Source organism: Daucus carota, chromosome 6, assembly GCF_001625215.2.
Source record: "Daucus carota subsp. sativus chromosome 6, DH1 v3.0, whole genome shotgun sequence".
Lineage (NCBI taxonomy): Eukaryota > Viridiplantae > Streptophyta > Magnoliopsida > Apiales > Apiaceae > Daucus > Daucus carota.
The window spans coordinates 6,085,413-6,105,365 of NC_030386.2; the positions used below are offsets into that span (position 1 = coordinate 6,085,413).

General features: G+C 36.1%; 5 protein-coding genes across 6 annotated transcripts; 3 read left to right on the plus strand and 2 right to left on the minus strand.

The window, feature by feature from the left end:
• The first annotated feature begins 29 nt into the window (after positions 1-29).
• LOC108224933 (protein XAP5 CIRCADIAN TIMEKEEPER) lies at positions 30-4,082 on the plus strand. Of its 2 annotated transcripts, none has more exons than XM_017399698.2 (12): positions 30-379; positions 1,030-1,095; positions 1,191-1,255; positions 1,339-1,451; positions 1,931-2,018; positions 2,167-2,243; positions 2,319-2,380; positions 2,462-2,593; positions 2,715-2,768; positions 3,000-3,065; positions 3,638-3,712; positions 3,811-4,082. In XM_017399698.2, the coding sequence occupies exons 1-12, from the start codon at positions 209-211 to the stop codon at positions 3,859-3,861; spliced, it is 1,020 nt and encodes a 339-aa protein (XP_017255187.1). In that variant the 5' UTR covers positions 30-208; the 3' UTR covers positions 3,862-4,082. The 2 variants fall into 2 exon arrangements, with proteins under 2 accessions (XP_017255187.1, XP_017255188.1); XM_017399699.2 differs by having other exon boundaries at positions 68-379; positions 1,940-2,018.
• Positions 4,083-4,412: 330 nt separating this feature from the next.
• LOC108203625 (uncharacterized) lies at positions 4,413-5,485 on the minus strand. The gene is made up of 3 exons (XM_017372624.2): positions 5,319-5,485; positions 5,120-5,238; positions 4,413-5,029 (listed from the first exon to the last, which is right to left on the minus strand). Exons 1-3 carry the CDS (start codon positions 5,461-5,463, stop codon positions 4,547-4,549), a joined length of 747 nt encoding a protein of 248 aa, XP_017228113.2. The 5' UTR covers positions 5,464-5,485; the 3' UTR covers positions 4,413-4,546.
• Positions 5,486-5,846: 361 nt separating this feature from the next.
• Positions 5,847-7,375, minus strand: LOC135147161 (uncharacterized). The gene is made up of 2 exons (XM_064080011.1): positions 6,349-7,375; positions 5,847-6,254 (listed from the first exon to the last, which is right to left on the minus strand). The coding sequence occupies exons 1-2, from the start codon at positions 7,303-7,305 to the stop codon at positions 5,847-5,849; spliced, it is 1,365 nt and encodes a 454-aa protein (XP_063936081.1). The 5' UTR covers positions 7,306-7,375.
• A 1,836-nt stretch (positions 7,376-9,211) lies between these two features.
• On the plus strand, positions 9,212-13,400 carry LOC108224602 (translocon-associated protein subunit alpha). Its single transcript, XM_017399273.2, has 8 exons — positions 9,212-9,441; positions 9,975-10,127; positions 10,242-10,292; positions 10,597-10,685; positions 11,150-11,227; positions 11,354-11,557; positions 12,806-12,877; positions 13,051-13,400. Exons 1-8 carry the CDS (start codon positions 9,378-9,380, stop codon positions 13,093-13,095), a joined length of 756 nt encoding a protein of 251 aa, XP_017254762.1. The 5' UTR covers positions 9,212-9,377; the 3' UTR covers positions 13,096-13,400.
• A 2,005-nt stretch (positions 13,401-15,405) lies between these two features.
• On the plus strand, positions 15,406-16,986 carry LOC108224614 (proline-rich protein 4). Its single transcript, XM_017399288.2, has 2 exons — positions 15,406-15,684; positions 15,929-16,986. The coding sequence occupies exons 1-2, from the start codon at positions 15,519-15,521 to the stop codon at positions 16,729-16,731; spliced, it is 969 nt and encodes a 322-aa protein (XP_017254777.1). The 5' UTR covers positions 15,406-15,518; the 3' UTR covers positions 16,732-16,986.
• The last annotated feature ends 2,967 nt before the right edge of the window (positions 16,987-19,953 follow it).

Sequence of the window (19,953 nt, forward strand, 5' to 3'; positions counted from 1 at the left end):
TAGGGCCTTTACCAAGACATTAAGGTCCTGAACCCATATGACCGGACCCGTGTACCCTGTTTTTTTAGCAGTTTTGTTTGCCTCCAAAAACACGATTGGGTTCCACAATTTGGATACGTCCCAGAAACTAGTTGATAAACAGGCGAAAACCCTAAACTGAAATCCCTAAAGCAAAAGAAAATATTGCAGTAGCAGTTGAGGTGTGAAGATGTCGGGTATGGGAGACGGGTATGTGGGCACGGCCCAAGATGCAGTTAGGATCCGAAGGCTCGAAAAACAAAGAGAAGCAGAGAGAAAAAAGATTCAAGAACTTAAAAACAAGTCTGCTACTACTAAAGGTCAATCGGGTCTCCTTCAATTTGGCTCTGGTACTTCCGAGGTTTGTTTCTGTTTAATTCTTTGATTCATCTTCATATATAATTATAAATTGTGTTGATTTGGTATCTTGGTTTTCTTCAGTTAGGGTTATGCTTTGATGTTATAGATATCACCACGCTGTCATGTATTTGATCTTTTTAATTGCTGTATCATGACTCTGATGTCATAATGTCAAGCTTACGTTGCTGCCCGATATTGAACATATGAATTAATATATAAACAAATGTGCTAATGCGATCTTTTTTGTGTGTTGGGGAGATTGACGGGTTATAGTAAACGAGGTCATGTTATACTACAAATTATTATAGTTACAAATTTGTAAAACAGGCTACAAATCATTGGTCAAGTTAGTATAGACAACTCACCGATATGACAAATTACGGTCTCAGATCCATTTGCACTTTGCGTTGAAATTGTTTTTAGTTTAAAGGGACATCTATGGACACATCATATGTATACAAAGAGAGAGATATAGATGATTAAATGTGATTTTAGTGAGGCATTCGTTTTTATAAGATTGGTTGAGTTTTACGATAAAATTAAGGTCGGTTGTTGGAGGGGTTATCGTTCTGTATATGTATATCTGCTCATGTATAGCTTTAAATTTTGATACATTTGTACTTTACAACTTTGGTTTATTATTATTATCAGATTCTTGAGACTGCATTTAAGAAGGAAACAGTGGGACTGGTTACAAGGGAGCAGTATGTTGAGAAGGTATAAAATACTAAATATCGCCAGTTAGTTATTGATTGATTTACTTTGTATTTCACTTACAGATACACTGCTAACAATTATTTGATGCTATGTAGAGAGTTAATATTCGTACTAAAATTGAAGAAGAAGAGAAGGAAAAACTTCAAAAGCTTCAACAAGAGTGAGTTTTATTTCAGCGACAAGGCGGTAAATTATAATGTTTTTTCTAATGCTTATTATATTATTTCTTGTACTCCAATGCAGAGAGGAGGAGATTCAAATGCAGAAATTGAAAAAGCGAAAGATAAGGGTGAATCCTCGATTATCATTTTCGGATGACCTTGAGAATGGATGTGAAGAAGAAGACGGGGACAACAGTAAGTGTAATTATATATTGAGTGAAAGTTCAAGTCATTATACATCGTATTGCTCTTTTTTATTGTTTATATAACACTGATTTCTACTGTATTTAGAAGTACATGAAGTTGAGCTTTGTAGCTTACTTTTGTTTGGAAGTGTGAAATAGGGTACATATCAAGGTAGTGCTCAATGTATATCACGATCGACAACCGGATGCTTAGCCTTAACGAGGGAAATTATATATCAAACATTGCTTGATTGGGGGGCCTTCCAGGAACTAATGTTTTCTTTAGCTCTATGAATGTGATAGTAGGCATTTCTAAATAATTGAAGACTGGAACTTAACTAGACTTTTGTTTATAATAAAAGAGGATTGTAATAGATGTGTATTTAAGGACAATCCACTATATTTGGAGTGAATATTTATGCGGTGTTGATGCTTGTGTCCTTTGTTAGTATTCTCTCATCCTCTGTTAACATGCCATTTCAAATCAAGTACCTGCAGATAATAAGGAATCAAACAACTTTGGACACAGAGGTTTTGGCAAAGATCCCACAGTAGAAACTAGTTTCTTGCCAGACAGGTCTGTTTCTCTTCAATATTAAGTTTTCTTTGTGTGTGTATATTTCCTTTATCAACTTGTCAATATAGTATCTGTATATGGATTGATCTATTAGCAATTTAGCATATATTCATGCTTTACCTTTGGTGTGTGAAGCATACTTCTACAGTGAGAGAGAGGCGGAGGAACAAGCAGAACGTGAAAGGCTAAGGAAACAGTGGCTTTGTGAACAAGAGCATATTAAAAGTGATTTTCCTAACCTTGTAACATTTTCTTCATCTTGACAAATAATTGCTTAACTTGTTTTCTCATGATTTGTAGATGAACCTCTTCAAATTACTTACAGCTACTATGATGGAGCTGGTCACCGCCGGGTGCTCCAGGTTATTAGCAACTACTCTGTCTCCCCTCCCCCCTCCCGCGGGACCCTTTCTCCATTATGATCTTATTATTTCTGTAATCAGGTTCGGAAAGGTGATTCCATTGGTGAGTTCCTTCGGGCTGTGCAACAGCAACTTGCACCAGAATTTCGAGAGATTCGAACAGCTTCAGTAGAGAATTTGCTTTATGTGAAAGAAGACCTCATTATCCCCCATGTAAGCAGCTCTAATCTTAAATTTCGTCTCGAATTGAACATTGGTAGGTTGATTTTCAACATTCTGTCTCTTGGGACTATCTAATATATTAACTACTTTTTCCATGATCTTTAATGATCAGCAACACAGTTTCTATGAGCTGATTGTTAACAAGGCAAGGGGGAAAAGTGGACCGGTATGTTAAATAACTTGTAATTCCTTGTATATGCCTTTGAAATGTACATAAATTATTCCAAACATTTTACTAGGAAAGGATAGATGTAATTTTAGGATGTATAAAAATCTATAGCAATACACACACACTTCATATATAAGAAGACAGTCTGAAGCATACATTTTAATCAATTAGAACCTATAAGCTGTATCACTCGTCTCTTACATGTCTTTTACATTCTGTCCTGCACAGCTTTTCCACTTTGATGTACACGAAGACGTCAGAACAATTGCTGATGCAACCATAGAGAAGGATGAGGTATGACACATTTGTTGTAGTATTTATCTTCTTGAGACCTGCATTAAGTAACATGTGAAATGACTAGCTAGTATTAATTACGTGTCGAGGCTTGATTAAAAATTACCAACTGACTTGCCGTTGATTTTTCTAGTTGATATATGTCTTTACACCAGAGTTTAGGTATCTCATGATAAGTTCACATTAAGGAATGGAACAAATTACATGGTCAATAAGACAACACTCTGTTATTTTATTGGGTTGGGGGGTGGAGTGGGGATGGGAAAAGAGGGTTCATTTAGCAATGCCCCTTAACCCTAATACTGCACATGCATGCCACCACTAGGCTCCCGGCAACTTTTGTTTCAGCCAAATGTTGCCTGATGAATAATTTTTTGATTGGAGTAGCAAGTGCCTGGAATTTATAAAGCCAATGCATGTCACTACCTGGTCGTTCTCTTGTTATAAAATAACCCATGCTACAAAGTGTGAGGTTGTTATAATTTGTTTGCCTTAGCAGTTGGCACACAAGTGTTCTCAGGTTTTACACTGAGTTCCAAATAGTAACCCTCTATTCTCTATCTGATTGACAGTCACATGCTGGCAAAGTTGTTGAGAGGCACTGGTATGAAAAGAACAAGCACATATTCCCCGCCTCAAGATGGGAGGTAATCTCGCTCTCTCCTTGATGATATTTACAGGTCTAAAGACCTTTTGCTTTCCTTCATTTTTAATTCTTATGTACTCTTTCGGCATTTTCTTACAGATTTATGATCCAACTAAGAAGTGGGAGAGGTATACCATACACGGCGACTGATTACTCGATTGACAAATAATGAACAGTGTTTTGGAAGGGCTAAAGCCTTCTCTGTGTTTTTTGCATGTTTATTAAGTGACAGTTGTGCAAGTTAAAATAGAGTTTCAAGAAACCTTAGCTAGCTTATGAAGATTGGGGTGTATGCCTATGACTATGAGATGCATCTTTCATACTTCTTTGTTTCAGTTTGACTTCTTTATATATAATGACCATGGTTGTTACGTCGGTAAGTCGAGTCGAGTCGACCGGAGTGTCCGGCAAGTCGAGTCGTGACTAGTCGTGACTAGTCGTAGACTAGTCGTGACTAGTCGTAGACTAGTCGACACTAGTCGACAAAGTATAAAATTAGTAATTTTATATATATCTACATATTCTACACTTCTACACACAATTGACTGCACAAATAGGATTATAAGAAGCAAAGTAAACTAAGACAGAGATGCAGAATACATACCTGGCCAGCAGAAAACAGTAGGCAGAGAAACAGAATACACAATCTGGACATAGAAAAACAAAGAATTGCAGAAAATGTAGGCAGTGGACAGTAAGTAGAACTGCAGAACTGTAAAAACTGGGCAGAAATTTAAATAGTTCAGCAAGTGGAATGCAAAATAACAAGTGCATAGTAACAGTCTAGAAGACCTAAAAGAAAGCAAGATAAAAACACAACAATGCAGTCAATTAATTAAACATAATCATCAAGGTCAAAGACTTCATTTGTATTCGAATCAGTAGCATCTTCGCGAGTAGAAGTTCTTGGCCTTTGTCCATAATCATCATCGACGTTCTCATCATCATTTAAAATGATAGGAATGTGATCTTCCTCTATGTCATTATCCTCATCTACAAGTGAAGTAGAAGCACGCCCACGTCTATTATAAGTACTTAACTCAGTGCCACCTCTTCGAGGATTACGACGTCCTTCCATACCTTCCGTTGCATCCAATGCTCTATCAACACCCATCCATAACTCCTCATCCCCGGGATCAACAACTTCTCCATTTACCCACTCATTATCCCATTGAAAATCATCTAGAAGCAAAGGATCAAAATTCCTACCATCTTCACGCCTCTTTTGGAATCTTGTTGCAATTTTTCGGTTGTATTGTATATACACCAAATCATTCAAACGTTGATGCTCCAATCTATTCCTTTTCTTGGTGTGAATCTGTGAAATAGGACAATTGCATACAAATACAATATTAAGTAGTGATTACTAAGTAGATAACGACACAATTTAGAAGAAATAACTACTTACAAACTCGAAGGTGCTCCAATTACGTTCGCAACCGGATGAGGAACAACATAGGCCAACAACTCTTTTAGCAAACATTGTTAGCTCAATAGTATTGCCACCAAAAGCAGCCCACCAATCAACTATTATAAAAAAAACATTGTCAAGCACCGTTTCAAGAACATCATTAATCATAAGCTCATAATTAACATCATGTACTTACGTGGACTCTTAGATTTCCTTTGCCGAATTGATAATTGCTTTCCAAATGAATTTCTTGAATTATCATATTGATCGGCTTGGTCACTTATCTTTTCCACCAAACTTATGTCAAGCACCATCCTTTCAAGAACATCATTGAACTTCATCCTCAATTTTGAAGCATATGCATGATCATTTTCTTTGATTTCAAAATATCTTCTGGGATTAAGAAACAAAGCAGCTCCATATAATTCCACTTCCATTTGAGTCTCCCATCGCCTCTCAATAATTCCTAAGACTTTTTTTTGAAGTCTTGGTTTTTTATCAAGTGCATCTTTGATCCTAGTCTTGGCATAATCCATTGAAGCACAAATCTCCGCCATAGCCGGTTTTTCATCCCCGTCAACAATCCTCAATACAACTAAGAGTGATTGTGATGCTCTAATACAATCCTCAACATTATTCCAAAACCTAGCATTAATAAAACAAGTGAGAAAGTGTAGGTATTTCTTTGATAGTTCTTATCAAAAAGGACACAATAAATATTTTTTTACCTTGTTGAAAGAGCAGCATCATGCACTTTTCCTCCGACAACAGTTTTAACCAACTTAGAATTGAACCACTCTACACCACCAAACAATGCTCTCAAGGCCTCCCTATTTTTGTGTAAACTTTGTAGTGTGAGGAAAGCCATAGCAAATCTTGTAGCTGCTGTTCTCACAAGGTCTCTCCCTAATGTCTTCTCCCTCATTGCACTTAAGAGTCGACCATGCCTATACACAAAGGTGGTTATATTTCTGCCATGTGTGATGGTTGAATCAAACTCCTTCAACTTGGCAATATCCTCTAACATTAGGTCTAAGCAGTGTGCGGCACAAGGAGTCCAATAAAGTGTAGGAATACGGCGACATAATAATCCTCCCGCGGCTTTAAAATTAGCACCATTGTCTGTCACAACCTATATAATTATGTCATTACTCATTAGTATTCACCTAAACAACAATACTTAGAGATAATGTAAGAAATAAAGTAATTATGTCATTAGTATATACCTGAACAACAATGTCTCTTCCAATCTCATCAATCTGTTTTTCAAACAGATTTGCCAACATAACAGCATCCTGAATTTCACTTGAAACATCAACTGATTTGAGGAAAAAGGTCCCCTCTGGACTGTTTACAAGGAAATTAATCAAGTGTCTCCCCCTCTTATCTGACCATCCATCAGACATTAGTGTACATCCATACTGCCTCCAAGCTTTTTCGTGTCTTTCCCTTAGCTTGTCTGTCTCTTTCTTTGCTTTCTCAAGTAGTGGAACCCGCAACTCATGATAGCTTGGCGGCTTTAAACCAGGTCCAAACTGCCCAATAGACTCAACCATAATCTCATAACTCCTAGAGTTTGCAGCATTGAATGGTATGCCACATTCATAGAAAAAGTTGGCTATATGCATTTTCACTCTATCCTTCTCTTCTTCAGATTTTGTGCAGTTTTCAATAGTTGTTTGAGATGGACCCTTGCTGTGTCTCTCCTCAACTACTTCTTCAGGTGTCTTTCGGATCATAGAAGATATCGACTTGGCTGATTTTGTTGCTGGTATTTGGAAAACATTCTTCCTTTTAGATGTTGTTTCCTCCTGGCTGCGCATATTAGAGGCAGCAGTAGATGCAGCTTGTACTGGAACCTCATCATCGTCAACATTCATATCATCATCCATTGTCACCGGCTTCTTCGCAACTTTATCAATATACTCCTTCATTTCTTTCTGAATTGCTGTTGTAGTTTTCAAACACATTGCTACATCCGGATATCCTCCCGCAAGGTGCTGCTTCAATCTTCTTACCCCTGAACACACATTTTTTTTACAAAGGTTGCACTGCACCACATTTTTATTGTTCAAATCAGGCCAGAAACCGTATTTCCATCCCGGGTCAGTTGACTTGGCCTTCCGTTTAGGGTCTTTAAACGGATCATAATTAGGATCAGTTGGGTCAGTTGTGTCCCCCATTTTCTGTTATCCTGGAGGCTGGAACATTGAACAATGAACAAAAAACAAAAAACAAGTGTATTAATTCCATTATCTGTTCAATAAGTGTGTGTGTAATATATATTGTTTGACTGTGTGTATATATACATACAACTATTCTGTGTATATATACATATATGACTCAGTGAGTCTGTGTATATATATGTGTTATGTATGTATAAATGAGTGTGGTACTGTTTTTGCAAATAATATGAACCATACCTGTGAAAATTTGAAGTTGGAGGCCACTGGAGGTGAATTAGGGCGACTGGAGGCGATTCGATGCGCGACTCGTAGATCTGAGTTGAACTAGGGCGATTGAACCAGTCGGGCTTCTTTTAATACCTTGGGCTGGGTTTTTTTTTGCGAATCTGGGCTTTTTTTTTAAATCTGGAACCAGTCGGGCGACTGGGTCGACAAGTCGGTTCGACAAGTCGACCCAGTCGACCAGTCGGGTACCAGTCGAACGAAATCTTTACAAATAGCCAGTCGAGGAGGCCAGTCGACCGGCCTCCACCGACTGCTCGACTAGTCGTCGACTAGTCGCGCTTAGTCGAGCGACGTAACAACCATGATAATGACTGTAATTTTGCTCTAGCATTTGAATGCTTCATTTTTATGCTTCTTTAATGATCGAGTGGAGGTGGGCTGATGCAGATTTTAACTTGAAGACGTGACTAATATTTTGGTTGAATGATGAAAATTGGAAGTAATTAGATCTGTTTCTGGGTTCACATTTTACATTTTTAACAATTCAGGAACATGTTCATATTTTCCAGTGCAATCACTTAAAAATGTGAGAAGTTTCGGTATCTATGTCCTCGACCATGCCCAAAACCATGTTTCACGAGCATGTCCATGGTTGTCCAAAATCCAAATCCTCGCCCACGTCCTTGTTCTCGTATATGTCCAAAATTTGATGATTTTTTATTGAAAATTTATTATTTTGCTCAGTAAGAAGTAAGACAAAAATAAGTTCTGAATATTTTGTAAATTTTCATTCACGATTATTTTGTAAATCCCCGTTTACGATATTGTTGTTGAAGGAGCATATTGTTGGTATAAAAAGTGGAGTAAGTCTTCTCCAACATATCTTTATCAATTACATTTTCATCACATAATTTCAGTTGTGAAGTGATTTTGAACATTACTGAACTATATTTACTTACATTTTTATATTCTTGCAAGTGCAAGGTTAACCAATTATAACAAGTCTGGAGTATTATAATTTCTTGATGATCATATCTCTCTTTTTAAATTTTTATAAAGACTTAATAGATCTTAACAATCAAGTATTCACTTTTAAAGCTTTCATGAAGGTCACGACGAAGAAATATTGTCTTTTGCATTTTCTTGCTCATTTTTCACATTTCCTTCTTTTATGGTGTCTCCAAGACTCATAACATTAAAATGAATTTCAGCATTAAAAATCCATGTCAAATGGTAATTGCTGGTGATATCAAAAACGTTAAATTCGAGTTTTGTAAGTTTTGACATTATGAATTAAATGTTTTGACTAACTAATTGAAATATATGTTTTGACTGGCGGATTGAATTAGCGGTTTATTGTAAAACTGTTTGATTAATTTTTTATGACACAACCAAAACCTCTGACCCAAAAAACTTCTCAAAGTAGGTTTTTGACCCCAAACTTCTATTTGAATCCGCTAATTATCAAAAACTAATATTAGCGGATTGAAATGTTCAAACCTCCAAATTAATCCTAATCTCTAATTTTACCCCAAACCTTTAACTGCCGAACACGGCCTATAATTATAATACACATCACAAATCTTTTAAACAATTATATCTAGTAAAAAATATTTGAAAATCAAGAAATCAAGATTTATCGATAGAACATAAATCTTACTCGTATGAAATAGATGATGATAAGTGAAAGACCTGTAGAAAAAGAGCGAATAAGACGCGGCCACGTCAAAATGATTTGTCACCGGACCGAAAACTAAAACGCTGAATTGCTTGCTCCAATTCAACATCTCAGCAGCAGCAGCAAAAGGCAACAAGCACAAGTAGAAGCATCATCCAGCAGTGTCATGTCTTCGATTAGGTCCTTATTGCTTCTGGCCTTTCTCCTCTTCTCTGCTCCTTTTCTCCATGGTCAGTTTTCTCTTGTATCTATCTTCAGATCTCGATTCATTTCTCACATCTTACATTTTGTTTTAATCTAGTCTTCTCCGCTCTTGTATTTCCAATTTGTAGTTTTCTAGGAATTTACACACCAATTACGATTATACTTTGCTTTGCAATCACCTGTTGTTGACTCGTTAGGTTTTGATTGCACTTTTGCAAATGAATTGGAACTTTATGTCATGATCCGTTGATTAATTCTACTTTTTCACTGGTCTCTGTTTTTTTTTTCCCGTAAAATTTAAATTTTGGCGTTTCGTAGTTTATGCGATAGGTTGATCCGTTTGTTAGTGTTTAGTTATTGTTCATGTACTGAAATGTCCAACACACTAGCAGCTCGTATTCTGTCACTGACCACGACTTTGTCATTATGTTCGATTTCTTAATAGTAGTACTTAAGCTCAAGTTGAATGATATCTCGTATTTCCTTCCTTTTGTGTGATCAATGCTGCATTATTATGAATATTTAAATAATGTTTGACTAAACTAGAGTTGCACCGCAGTTGCTAGATGTCAATCAGAGTCTGAAGCTGAAGTGGAAACCACGGAAGATGGAGAACTTGGGATTGTGGCTGATGATGTAGATTACTCTGGAACTTTTATTCCGGCTCCCGGTGTGGAAACAGTTTGCGTGTTCCCCAAAAATCCATCTAAATGTTAGTATCGTACTATTTTTCTTCTTTGTGGTTGTTGTCTTTGAACATTACAACTCTTTATGAGGTAGACTGGCGTATTTAAAGACTTATTGGAATGTCCTTTTATCTCTGCAGCTGTCGTTGCTGGGGAACCAACTGATCTCTTAATCGGATTGCAATATGAGGGTAAATATCGTTCATCATGCTTATTGTTTGCTTTTGATGTTTCCATTTTTTCACTTGTCATCATTTCCTCTTCTGTGTCTCTTTCTCTATCCCCCCTCGCTTCCTGTGTTTGTCAAATTAAAGCACTACTTATTATGATCTATTGACTTATTTTTACTTCACAAATTTGTCATATTAAACCATAACCTATTGGGATCTATGGGCTTATCTTTGTTTATTTTAATTTCTTTTGGCTGTTTTGCCCATTGGAGACTTTTAGAGTCTAAGGTTTGTGATTTCTCTTGATTTTTGATGAATGAAACAGGGGAGTCAAATCTAAAAGTTATTGCTGTTCATGCTAGTGTTCATCTTCCTTATGATCATAATCTGCTGGTTCAAAATCTTTCTACACAGGTAATTTTGTTGTGACTTTTTGCATTTATGGATCTATTTGCCTTCTTTGTAATTATTCTAGAAATTCTTTCTTCTCAAGTCCCTCATACAAATAAGTTACAAAATCATGCTTACTTGACGCAATTGATCAGTTCAACATATTTGTAAGCTGTGGACATAATTATTTTATCATCTGAGCTTACTAATAGTGAAACGTTTAGAAGTCTCAAATCTGTCCTCAAACACATGAACAATCTTATGGATTTGTACTCCTGGAATCATAGAATCACCATAAGCCGTGATCTCAAGTTAGAGGCTTATGTGTTGCAGCATTATATGCTTCTACATATTCGCTGATATTAAGATTCTATATCTTGGACATCACTACCTTTATAGTGATGCATCTGTTTTGACTTAGTTATCATTACTTTCTCTTTATGCCCTGACATATTAATGCTCATATATTCCTCTTTTCTTCATAATAGGCTTTTAACAACGCTTCAGTTCCTGCCTCAGCCGTGGCAACTTTCCCGTACACTTTTGCAGTCAGCAAATTTTTGCAGGTGGGTTTATTCACTCATTGTTTTGCATGACATACTTTGAAATTAGCATTTTACCATCTTCTGCTCCCTTGTAGATGACGCCAAGAAGTTGTAGTTTAAGTACTTATGTTGTGCTTTCTATTGCAGGCTGGTACATTTGATCTTGTGGGAACCATTGTTTATGAGATAGATCAGACTGCATACCAAAGTACATTTTACAATGGTACTATTGAAGTTGCTGAGGCGGGTGGTCCTCTAAGTGTTGAATCTGTATTCCTGTTTTCCCTTGGCGTGGCCCTGCTTGTCCTTTTCGGATTGTGGGTCCGTACTCAGATCTCTCAATTGTCAAAGGTATTTTTGTACGAAAAAGTACATATATTTGATCTTTTTTCTTTTTATATTTATCTGTTGATTGCTGCGTGTTTTTCCAAGTTCAGGTTTGTTATTGAATTTGCTTATTTATTTTTAATAGTTTTGTATATCAATATAATTGCTGTCATAATTTATTGGGTGAGAACTACCATATTTTTTCTTTATATGTCCCTAAAAATTGGTTGAACATCCCTTCCTGAAATGTAGTTACTATGCTTATCCTTACTACTCTTTCCGTCCCATATTAGCTGCCTCTTCCTTCCCAATATATTTTATTTCCAAATTTTGTCCGCGTTTCCCTCTCTCTCTCTCTCTCTCTCTATATATATATATATATATATATATATATATATATATATATATATATATGTTTTACCTTCGTTTAATATCTTATGCGAACTAAACAAATTTGAAGCTTCGATACTTAATTTACATTTCCTAGAATGTAATAAATGATATATTTTACTCTCTCTTTGTCATACATTATTTTAGTACTTGTAAATTTGATTTCCATACGATTAATTTGAATGAGGGCAAGGCAAGCTAGTCCAAAAATTTAAAACTAATATAGTGGTTTTTTATTTATTTACTAATACATTTTCAATTTGTTTACATTAATTCAAACTAAAAAATCTGGAGCTTCCATACTTAATTTACATTTCTTAGAATGTAATAAATGATATATTTGCTCTCTTTGGCACACATTTTTCAGAACTTGTAAATTTGAATTCGGTGTGGCTAATTTGAATGAGGGCAAACTAGTCCAAAAATTTAAAACTAATATAGTGGAGTTCTTTTTATATACTAATATATTTGCAAGTTGTTTGCATTAATTTTGCAAACTGTTATTAATCGCACCGTACAATCTCTCTTTCAGTTCAAGAGTTTCTGGCACATTAATGATATCTGTCAATGCTTACCTAGGATTGCTGACATTGATAATCAAATCAGTTTTACGAATGTATATTTTTTTTCTTTTTGGGGGATTAGCTATTCATCTCTTGTTTTGCAATGTATATTGTGCATCACATTTGTTTTTCGTTAACCCTTACAAGTGCAATAGACTATTTGTTCCAAAACTACTTCTATGAGAAGAAAGGCCTCCTTATTAATGTTTGTAGTTTATATGTGGTCTCTTTATTATTATATGTAGTTTATTTGTGTTTTGCAAAAATATGCGATAACTTTACTGTTCTTATGTTTTTGTATGTTCTATTTGATGCTTAGAAAACCAAGAGGGCGCCAAAGGTGGAAGTTGGCACAGCAACCACTGATGCCTCGATGGATGAATGGCTTGAGGTTTGTATTTGATGCATTAATTAAAAGTCGAACTTGTCTTCATTTCTGTAGTAGTATTGCTATAAATATCTTATTCTCACCGCAAGAGAAAGTAGAGGTGACTGTTTTCAGCTTGAAGTCTATGTATTTTTATAAGACGCAGACTCTTATTAGCTAACATCTTTTTGGCCCAGGGAACTGCATATACTCAGTCTAGCAAATTGAAGAAGAAGAAGTAGATCAGCTTTGATGCATAGTTTGGCTGAATACATTGAAGCTAGATTCTTGCAACTCAAGTTAGGCACACCTAGATACAAGAAGGAAGCTAAGAAGGTGAAAAGTTTTTGCCGGAAGAGTGAAACTCGAAAAGACCTGCGTTGGTGATGTAGCATGACATAGAATCTTTTATGTTCCATCAATTTGGACCTTGTAAAAGTTGAGGGTTGTTTTTCAGTGCGGAGTTAAAGTATATTTATATTAGAAAAGATACAGTTTTGTAAAAACTTTTTTCTACCAAGTGTGCCTCTTTTAGTTTTGCTTTGCATTTCGTATTTTTTGTGTTATTTATATCATTCCAATTTATAAACCTGTAAGGTGATATACCATTGAGATGCCATTTGAGGCGTTGAATATCTTCTTACTCTGTTGGTCTAATTACTGCTGCACTAACAGTGTCGTGGATTAAAATGAGACGATGGGAGTATCTAGTGACTTTAATTATACGCGGAACACATAACAATCTAGATGTATTCTATCCGTCTTATATTAGGTCTTTTAACTATTAAGATGTCAATTTGACCAAACTTGGTTATTAATTTAAAAAAATTTAATGATTATTTTAAAAATCTGAAAAATGGATTAGAAAGGGATTAGATATATTTTCTAATAGAATAATTGTTTTTTGATATTTTTAAATTGTATAATATGTATGATTCAGTGTTAAAATATAGATAATTTGATTTTTTTTAATAGTTAAAACAAGACATATAATATGTGATGAGGAGTATTATATGTTAATAATGGATGGATTGTGGTGTTGTGTGCAGTCTCGAGTAAAACTGTTATATACAAAGCAGGTGCTTAAAGTGAATTAGAGGTGGAGTGGAGCATTACCTGAGCATGAATGCAAATTGAGCTTTGCAGTAGAGAGTACTAGTAGTATGAACTAATACCAAATATTGTAACAAAGTTATGAAGTAGTTTACAGTTGGAGAATATTAAACAGCCTCCCCAGAGTATCACCACACCAACTAAGGTTGCAGCATTATGGCGTTGACAGCATCACAAATCTAACCATTAATATCAGAAATCCCACACTAACATACTGTTGGGGGTTGGGCAAAACATGCTAATTAATGCTATCATGCTGTCACTTAGTCTGAAAATGAAAAAATGGAGCTTGCCCAGATTTATTTTTTTCAATCTCATAAAATACCGATTACTTACCACTTGGTCATTGAAATGGGCATAATGTATCGAGTTGGTTACTGAACTGAAAACGATATCAAAATGATCACCATTTTGACGTGATTGCATAGTCGGTTCTCTCATTTTATATTTTTGGACGAAAATTGCTGACATGGTTAATGTTTTATCCACGTGGCTAACGTCTATTAGAATAATTATGGTTAGTTAACTAAAATTTAAGCGAATTCCCGTCAGCTTTAGTAAATTCTTATTACGAGCTTAAATTGGATAGAAGATTCTTTCCTACATAGTATTTTTATTATAATCATGTAATAGATTCCTCAATCATTTTTGTGTTAATGACATGTTGACCCTCTGAATCTAAAACAAGCTTTCATAATCATGCATTTCTTTCTAACAAAACAGCATCAACCAAAATCTGGGACAAAGATGACGATGTTTAACTATAAGCTCTACTTAGTCTTCTGCGTTGGCGGTTGGTGTGAAAGGAAGATACGCAAACCAAATATCTGATAACCACTCCTCTGGGAGACAATGGTCTAGAGATGGAGTTGCAAAGTACAATGTCAAATTGACCCATTTTAATTGAATTATGTAAATTATTTTTATATAAATTTAGTAATATAAAAAAATACATTCTAAAAAAGATTATTATGTATTTTTTTAATGATATATTGTAAAAGACTAAAAGTCATAACAATATATGTAATTTGAAACGGAGGTAGTACGAGACGCACTTTATTGTATGACAGAGGGAGTCGGGGACAGTAACATAGGAATTGTAAACTCACTTCTAATAAAATCATGGCTTCATCGAATACAGAGTACCACTATGGTATAACTATGTACAAATATGCAAACACAACAAAATAGTAGTACTCTATTTCTAATGCTCTTGGGGATATTAATGAGAGGCGGTTAGCTCTGTGTAGTGTGTACAGTTATGATGGTCATAACTCATAAGTGATTGATAATGGCCGGTTTTAATGACCAAATTTGCTGGTGAACCTTAAGCTAAAATTTAGCATCATGGGTCCCTAGCTCAAGTGGGCTTGCAAATTTTGGGCGGTCTTTAATCAAGCCACCTCCTAGAGATCATTATATATAGCAATGCTCCTTATGCCTCTAATACTCACTCACTTAAAGAAGCTTGTAGCTTCTGATCAGTTTTTAAGGATACATTTTGTGTAATCTTGAACCCTTATTAGAGGTGTTTTAGAAGGGGTGATTTCCAATGCGGATTCTTTCCGTCTCCCGATGCGTGGTGATTGGTGCCTTGGTTTCATTGCTGGTCTCTGTGAGCTTCTCTTATGGGGATGATAGAACAGTTGAGGTGGTTGGATTAGGAGAATGTTCAGACTGCAAAGAAAGCAACATTGAGACTAGCCAAGCCTTCTCTGGTGTGTTATTCTTTTCTTTGATGTACATTGTGCATTTATTTTGTTTTCTGTTCCAAAGTTGATACTACTACTATCTCAGTTCTTAAATATTTATTTTTTGACTTTCCATTTTAAAAAAATTGCTAACTATTTGATCAAATATCTAAAAATGAGTTTTAGAAAGTCAAAAGACAGATATTCAAAAACGGAGGGGGTATCAACCAAAATGGTCTTATGGCTTCATATACTGATGTTGTGCATGCAGGGCTTCGAGTGACAGTCGATTGCAAAGCCAACGAAGGACATTTCCAAACTCGAGGAGTTGGAGAGCTCGACAAAGAAGGACAATTCAAGGTGAGTCTTCCAAAGGAAATTTTGGAAGATGGAAAACTCAAGGAAGAATGCTATGCACAACTTCACAGTGCATCGTCCACTCCCTGTCCTGCTCACAATGGACTAGAGTCATCAAAGATCGTCTTCCAGTCCAAAACTAATGAAAAACACACCTTTAGTACTGCCGGAAAACTGAAATTCTCTACACCTGTGTGCGCTTCAGCCTTCTTGTGGAAATACAAGTACTCTCCTAAGCCACCACACCCATGGAAAAAGTACCTGACTGATCACCCTTGGAAAAAGAAGTACCTTCCACCCCTGTCTCCTCACCCATGGAAGAAGTACTTTACACCAAAGCCGGTTTATACATATCCACCAAAGCCGGTTTATTCATATCCACCAAAGCCGGTTTATACACCTAAACCGGTTTATACACATCCACCAAAACCGGTTTATACACCAAAGCCCCCAAGTCCTGTTTATACACATCCACCAAAGCCGGTTTATACACCTAAGCCGGTTTATTCCCATCCCCCCACTCCCGTCTATACTTATCCACCAAAGCCGGTTTATAAGCATCCAATTTATAAGAAGCCCTGCCCACCCATTGTACCTTTGCCTAAACCTATTTACAAGAAGCCTTGCCCACCCATTGTTCTTCCCCCCAAGTTCTTCCACCACCCTAAAATGAAGTACTTCCCTCCCATGCCACCTCACTTCTCCCACCATCCTTGAAGCTTCCGTCTTGGTGTTTAGCCTGTTGAATAACCTCTCGTTTAATTTCCTCGTTGCAACAATAATAAAAACCTTCGTGGAGATAGATCTACAGTTGAAGACTTGGAGTGTGCTGAGTGCTTGTGTTAGTTGATGGAACAAATTTGATGTGTGTTATGTTTTTTTTTTCTATGGTTTTTCAAGGTTGCATTTGTAAGTTGATAAGCAAGCAGATCATTTCTATTTGAAATATATTAATCTTGTTTCAGTGATCAATATTACGTAATTTTCTTGCCAACAATTTATTAAAAAAAAAAAAAAAATACTATTTGAGTATATGGAAATTAAAAATATGATCTCAACACTTGCAAACTTTCTTCTACATTTCCTTTCAAGTTTCAACAATCTAAGTAGAAACTTTAGGTAAAGATCTCATTTCCGAACTTTATCATAACTAGCAAGTGCTTTCAACAATTTGAAAACCTTTGGTTTGTGTCATTTATAGGCTTCTTTCCATCTCTCAGCTACCTGACAGAATTTCCACCTGGAAGTCTCTGAACCTCAGGAAACACAAGACAACTCTGTTAGAATTCAAACCCTCCCTCGTACAAATAAAATGCGACAGCTAGCATTACGAGGAATATAAACAGTGCATAGTTGTGTGAATTAAGGTGAATAAATGTAACAGAAGGATGAAAATTGAAGCAGATGGTCATATGTTGAATCAATGAATTAAGGTGGGCTGAAGGAAATCAATGCTGCAGCTGAACAGAACAGGCGGGTCTTATGTACATGTGCATCAGTACATGTGATGCACATGTGACACTTATAGGCCAAGTTAGCAGACATATCTACTCAAGTATACTATATAGGCTTAATGAACTTTTAGCCCTCCAAGTATGGGTGGAAGTTCCGATGCGGCCTCGAAATTTAAAAACGTACCTTTCGCCCCTCAAAGTATCTTTGTTGTACCTTTTAGCCCTTTTTAAAAATACCGGTATAAATAGGGGGATAAACTTGACAATTCATATTCGGGGTAAAGTTTTGGCGTACCTTTTAACCCTTAAAGTATACATCTCGTTCTTTTTAACTCCTAAAGAATACATTAAAATACATTACATGTTCCTTTTAACCCTTAATGTTTAATGCCCCTTTTAATCCTCACGTGTGAAATGTCAACTTTGTCCATCCCGTTATATACCGGTATACGCCATAAGGGCTAAAAGGTACGACAAAGATACTTTGAGGGTCGAAAGGTACGTTTTTAAACTTCGAGGCCGCATCGGAACTTCCACCCAAACTTCAAGGGCTAAAAGGATATTAAGCCTACTAGTCTATATACCAGTGGCAGAGGAATTGGTGTAAAAATAAAGAACGCGGAATAAGAACATATAGAAGTGTAAATAGCTGTGAGGTGATAAAAAGAGCTGAAGCTCAAGTGACATTAGAGCTAGGTTCTTTCATAGAAAAAAAATGGTGTCGCAACTGCAAATCCGTACAAATTATGGGAATTGAAGTATTTGAGTGAGGTCCTATCATAATTGGGACATAATCGAAGGCGGGTATAACGAGCATGAGGATGAAGGAGTTCTTTCAAATGCAGAGAAAACGTCTTTAAAGGATTTTTCGGAAGAAAAAGGCCAAAAAAACTTCGTATATGAATTTTTAAGGGGTCGACGAATTGACTTTTGATGAAAACTCGGGAGCAAACATGGCAAAAGTTGTTTAGGAGATTTTGCAAAAATCATTTCTAAGGTGTCAAAAAAGTGAAAAAGATGCGGCTTCAAATGCTATGTGGAGAGTTCGAAAATATATAGATGAAAAGTGAGGAGAATATCGGAGAACATGTTAATTTAACAACCGTGACAAACTAAATGAAAAGAAAAGGAGTAAGTCTCAATGATGTTCGGGTTCATGAAAAAATTCCTTCGTTCATTGATAAAAAAATTTGATAATGTTCACTACAAAGAAACTGGTCTATCAGCGACCAAAATTATCAACGACCGTAAAGTCTATTGCTAATTTTGAGCTACAGGGTGATCATGAGTCAAGGGTGTAATCGAGCCAAGCCGAGTCGAACACTACCAGGCTCGGCTCGAGCTCGATTGAAAACTTCGGGGCTCGAGCTCGAGTTCGAGTTCGATCGAGCCTTTAATTTCAAGTTCGAAACTCGGTTCAAAAACAATTTGATAGCCTCGAGTTCGGCTCGAAAGCTCGAATCAAGTCACCAAATATCGCCAAAAACTCGAATTATGATCGGTTTGGCTCGAGTTCGATTCGATTAGGTCTATAAATTATAAATAAAATATTAAATATATTTGTAAAAATATATTTATAATATAAAAATTAAAAAATAGTAGAGGCTCGATAAGGCTCGCGAACCTTACGAGCCGAGTAATTTGAAGCTCGCATTCGGCTCGGTAAAACATCCAAATAGCTCGAGTTCGAGCTTGGCTCGATTATTATCGAATCAAACTCGAATATATTACGAGCCAAGCTCGAGTAGCTCACGAACAGTTTGGTTTGTTTACACCTGTTATAACGGAAGTAAAAAAGATTATAATAAACGTAAAGAGAAGAACACAAATTGGTAGAAGAGAAAAGTTTTATTGATCTTGAGGATACAGATACATCATACGTTTTTAGGTTATATCCCAGAAAGTATGACCTAGAGAGTTTATATATTACTCTTAGGGTTACAGAAAAGCCCAAAAAACAGGCTACAGAAAAGCCCAGAAAATAGGCCCAAAACCGATTCAAGGCATATTTAACAAATCTCCATCTTGACTTGAATCCTTTCACAAAAACGGATGTACCAGATGCACCATAATAATGCCGGATGTACCAGAAAAAAAACTCTTTTGCCTTAGATTTTGAATCAACAACTCCGAACATTTAGCAAGTTCAAACAATGTTGAAACTTGCTATATGGAACCAGCCTTGTAAGCATATCAGCTGGCTATCTGCAGTACCCACTTTGCTTACCTTGATTCTCTTCTCGCTTCTCAGAAAATGATATCTTACGTCTATATGCTTAGTCCTCTCATGATGGACTTGATCCTTAGCTAAACAGATTGCACTTAGACTATCACAATATACAGTAGCCTGATCATGATGTAGACCCAAATCACTGACCAATCCTTTCAACTAGATTCCTTCTTTTGCTGCCTCCGTCATTGCCATGTATTCTGCTTCCGTAGTAGACAAAGTCACTGTAGGTTGCAGAGTAGCTTTACAACTGAC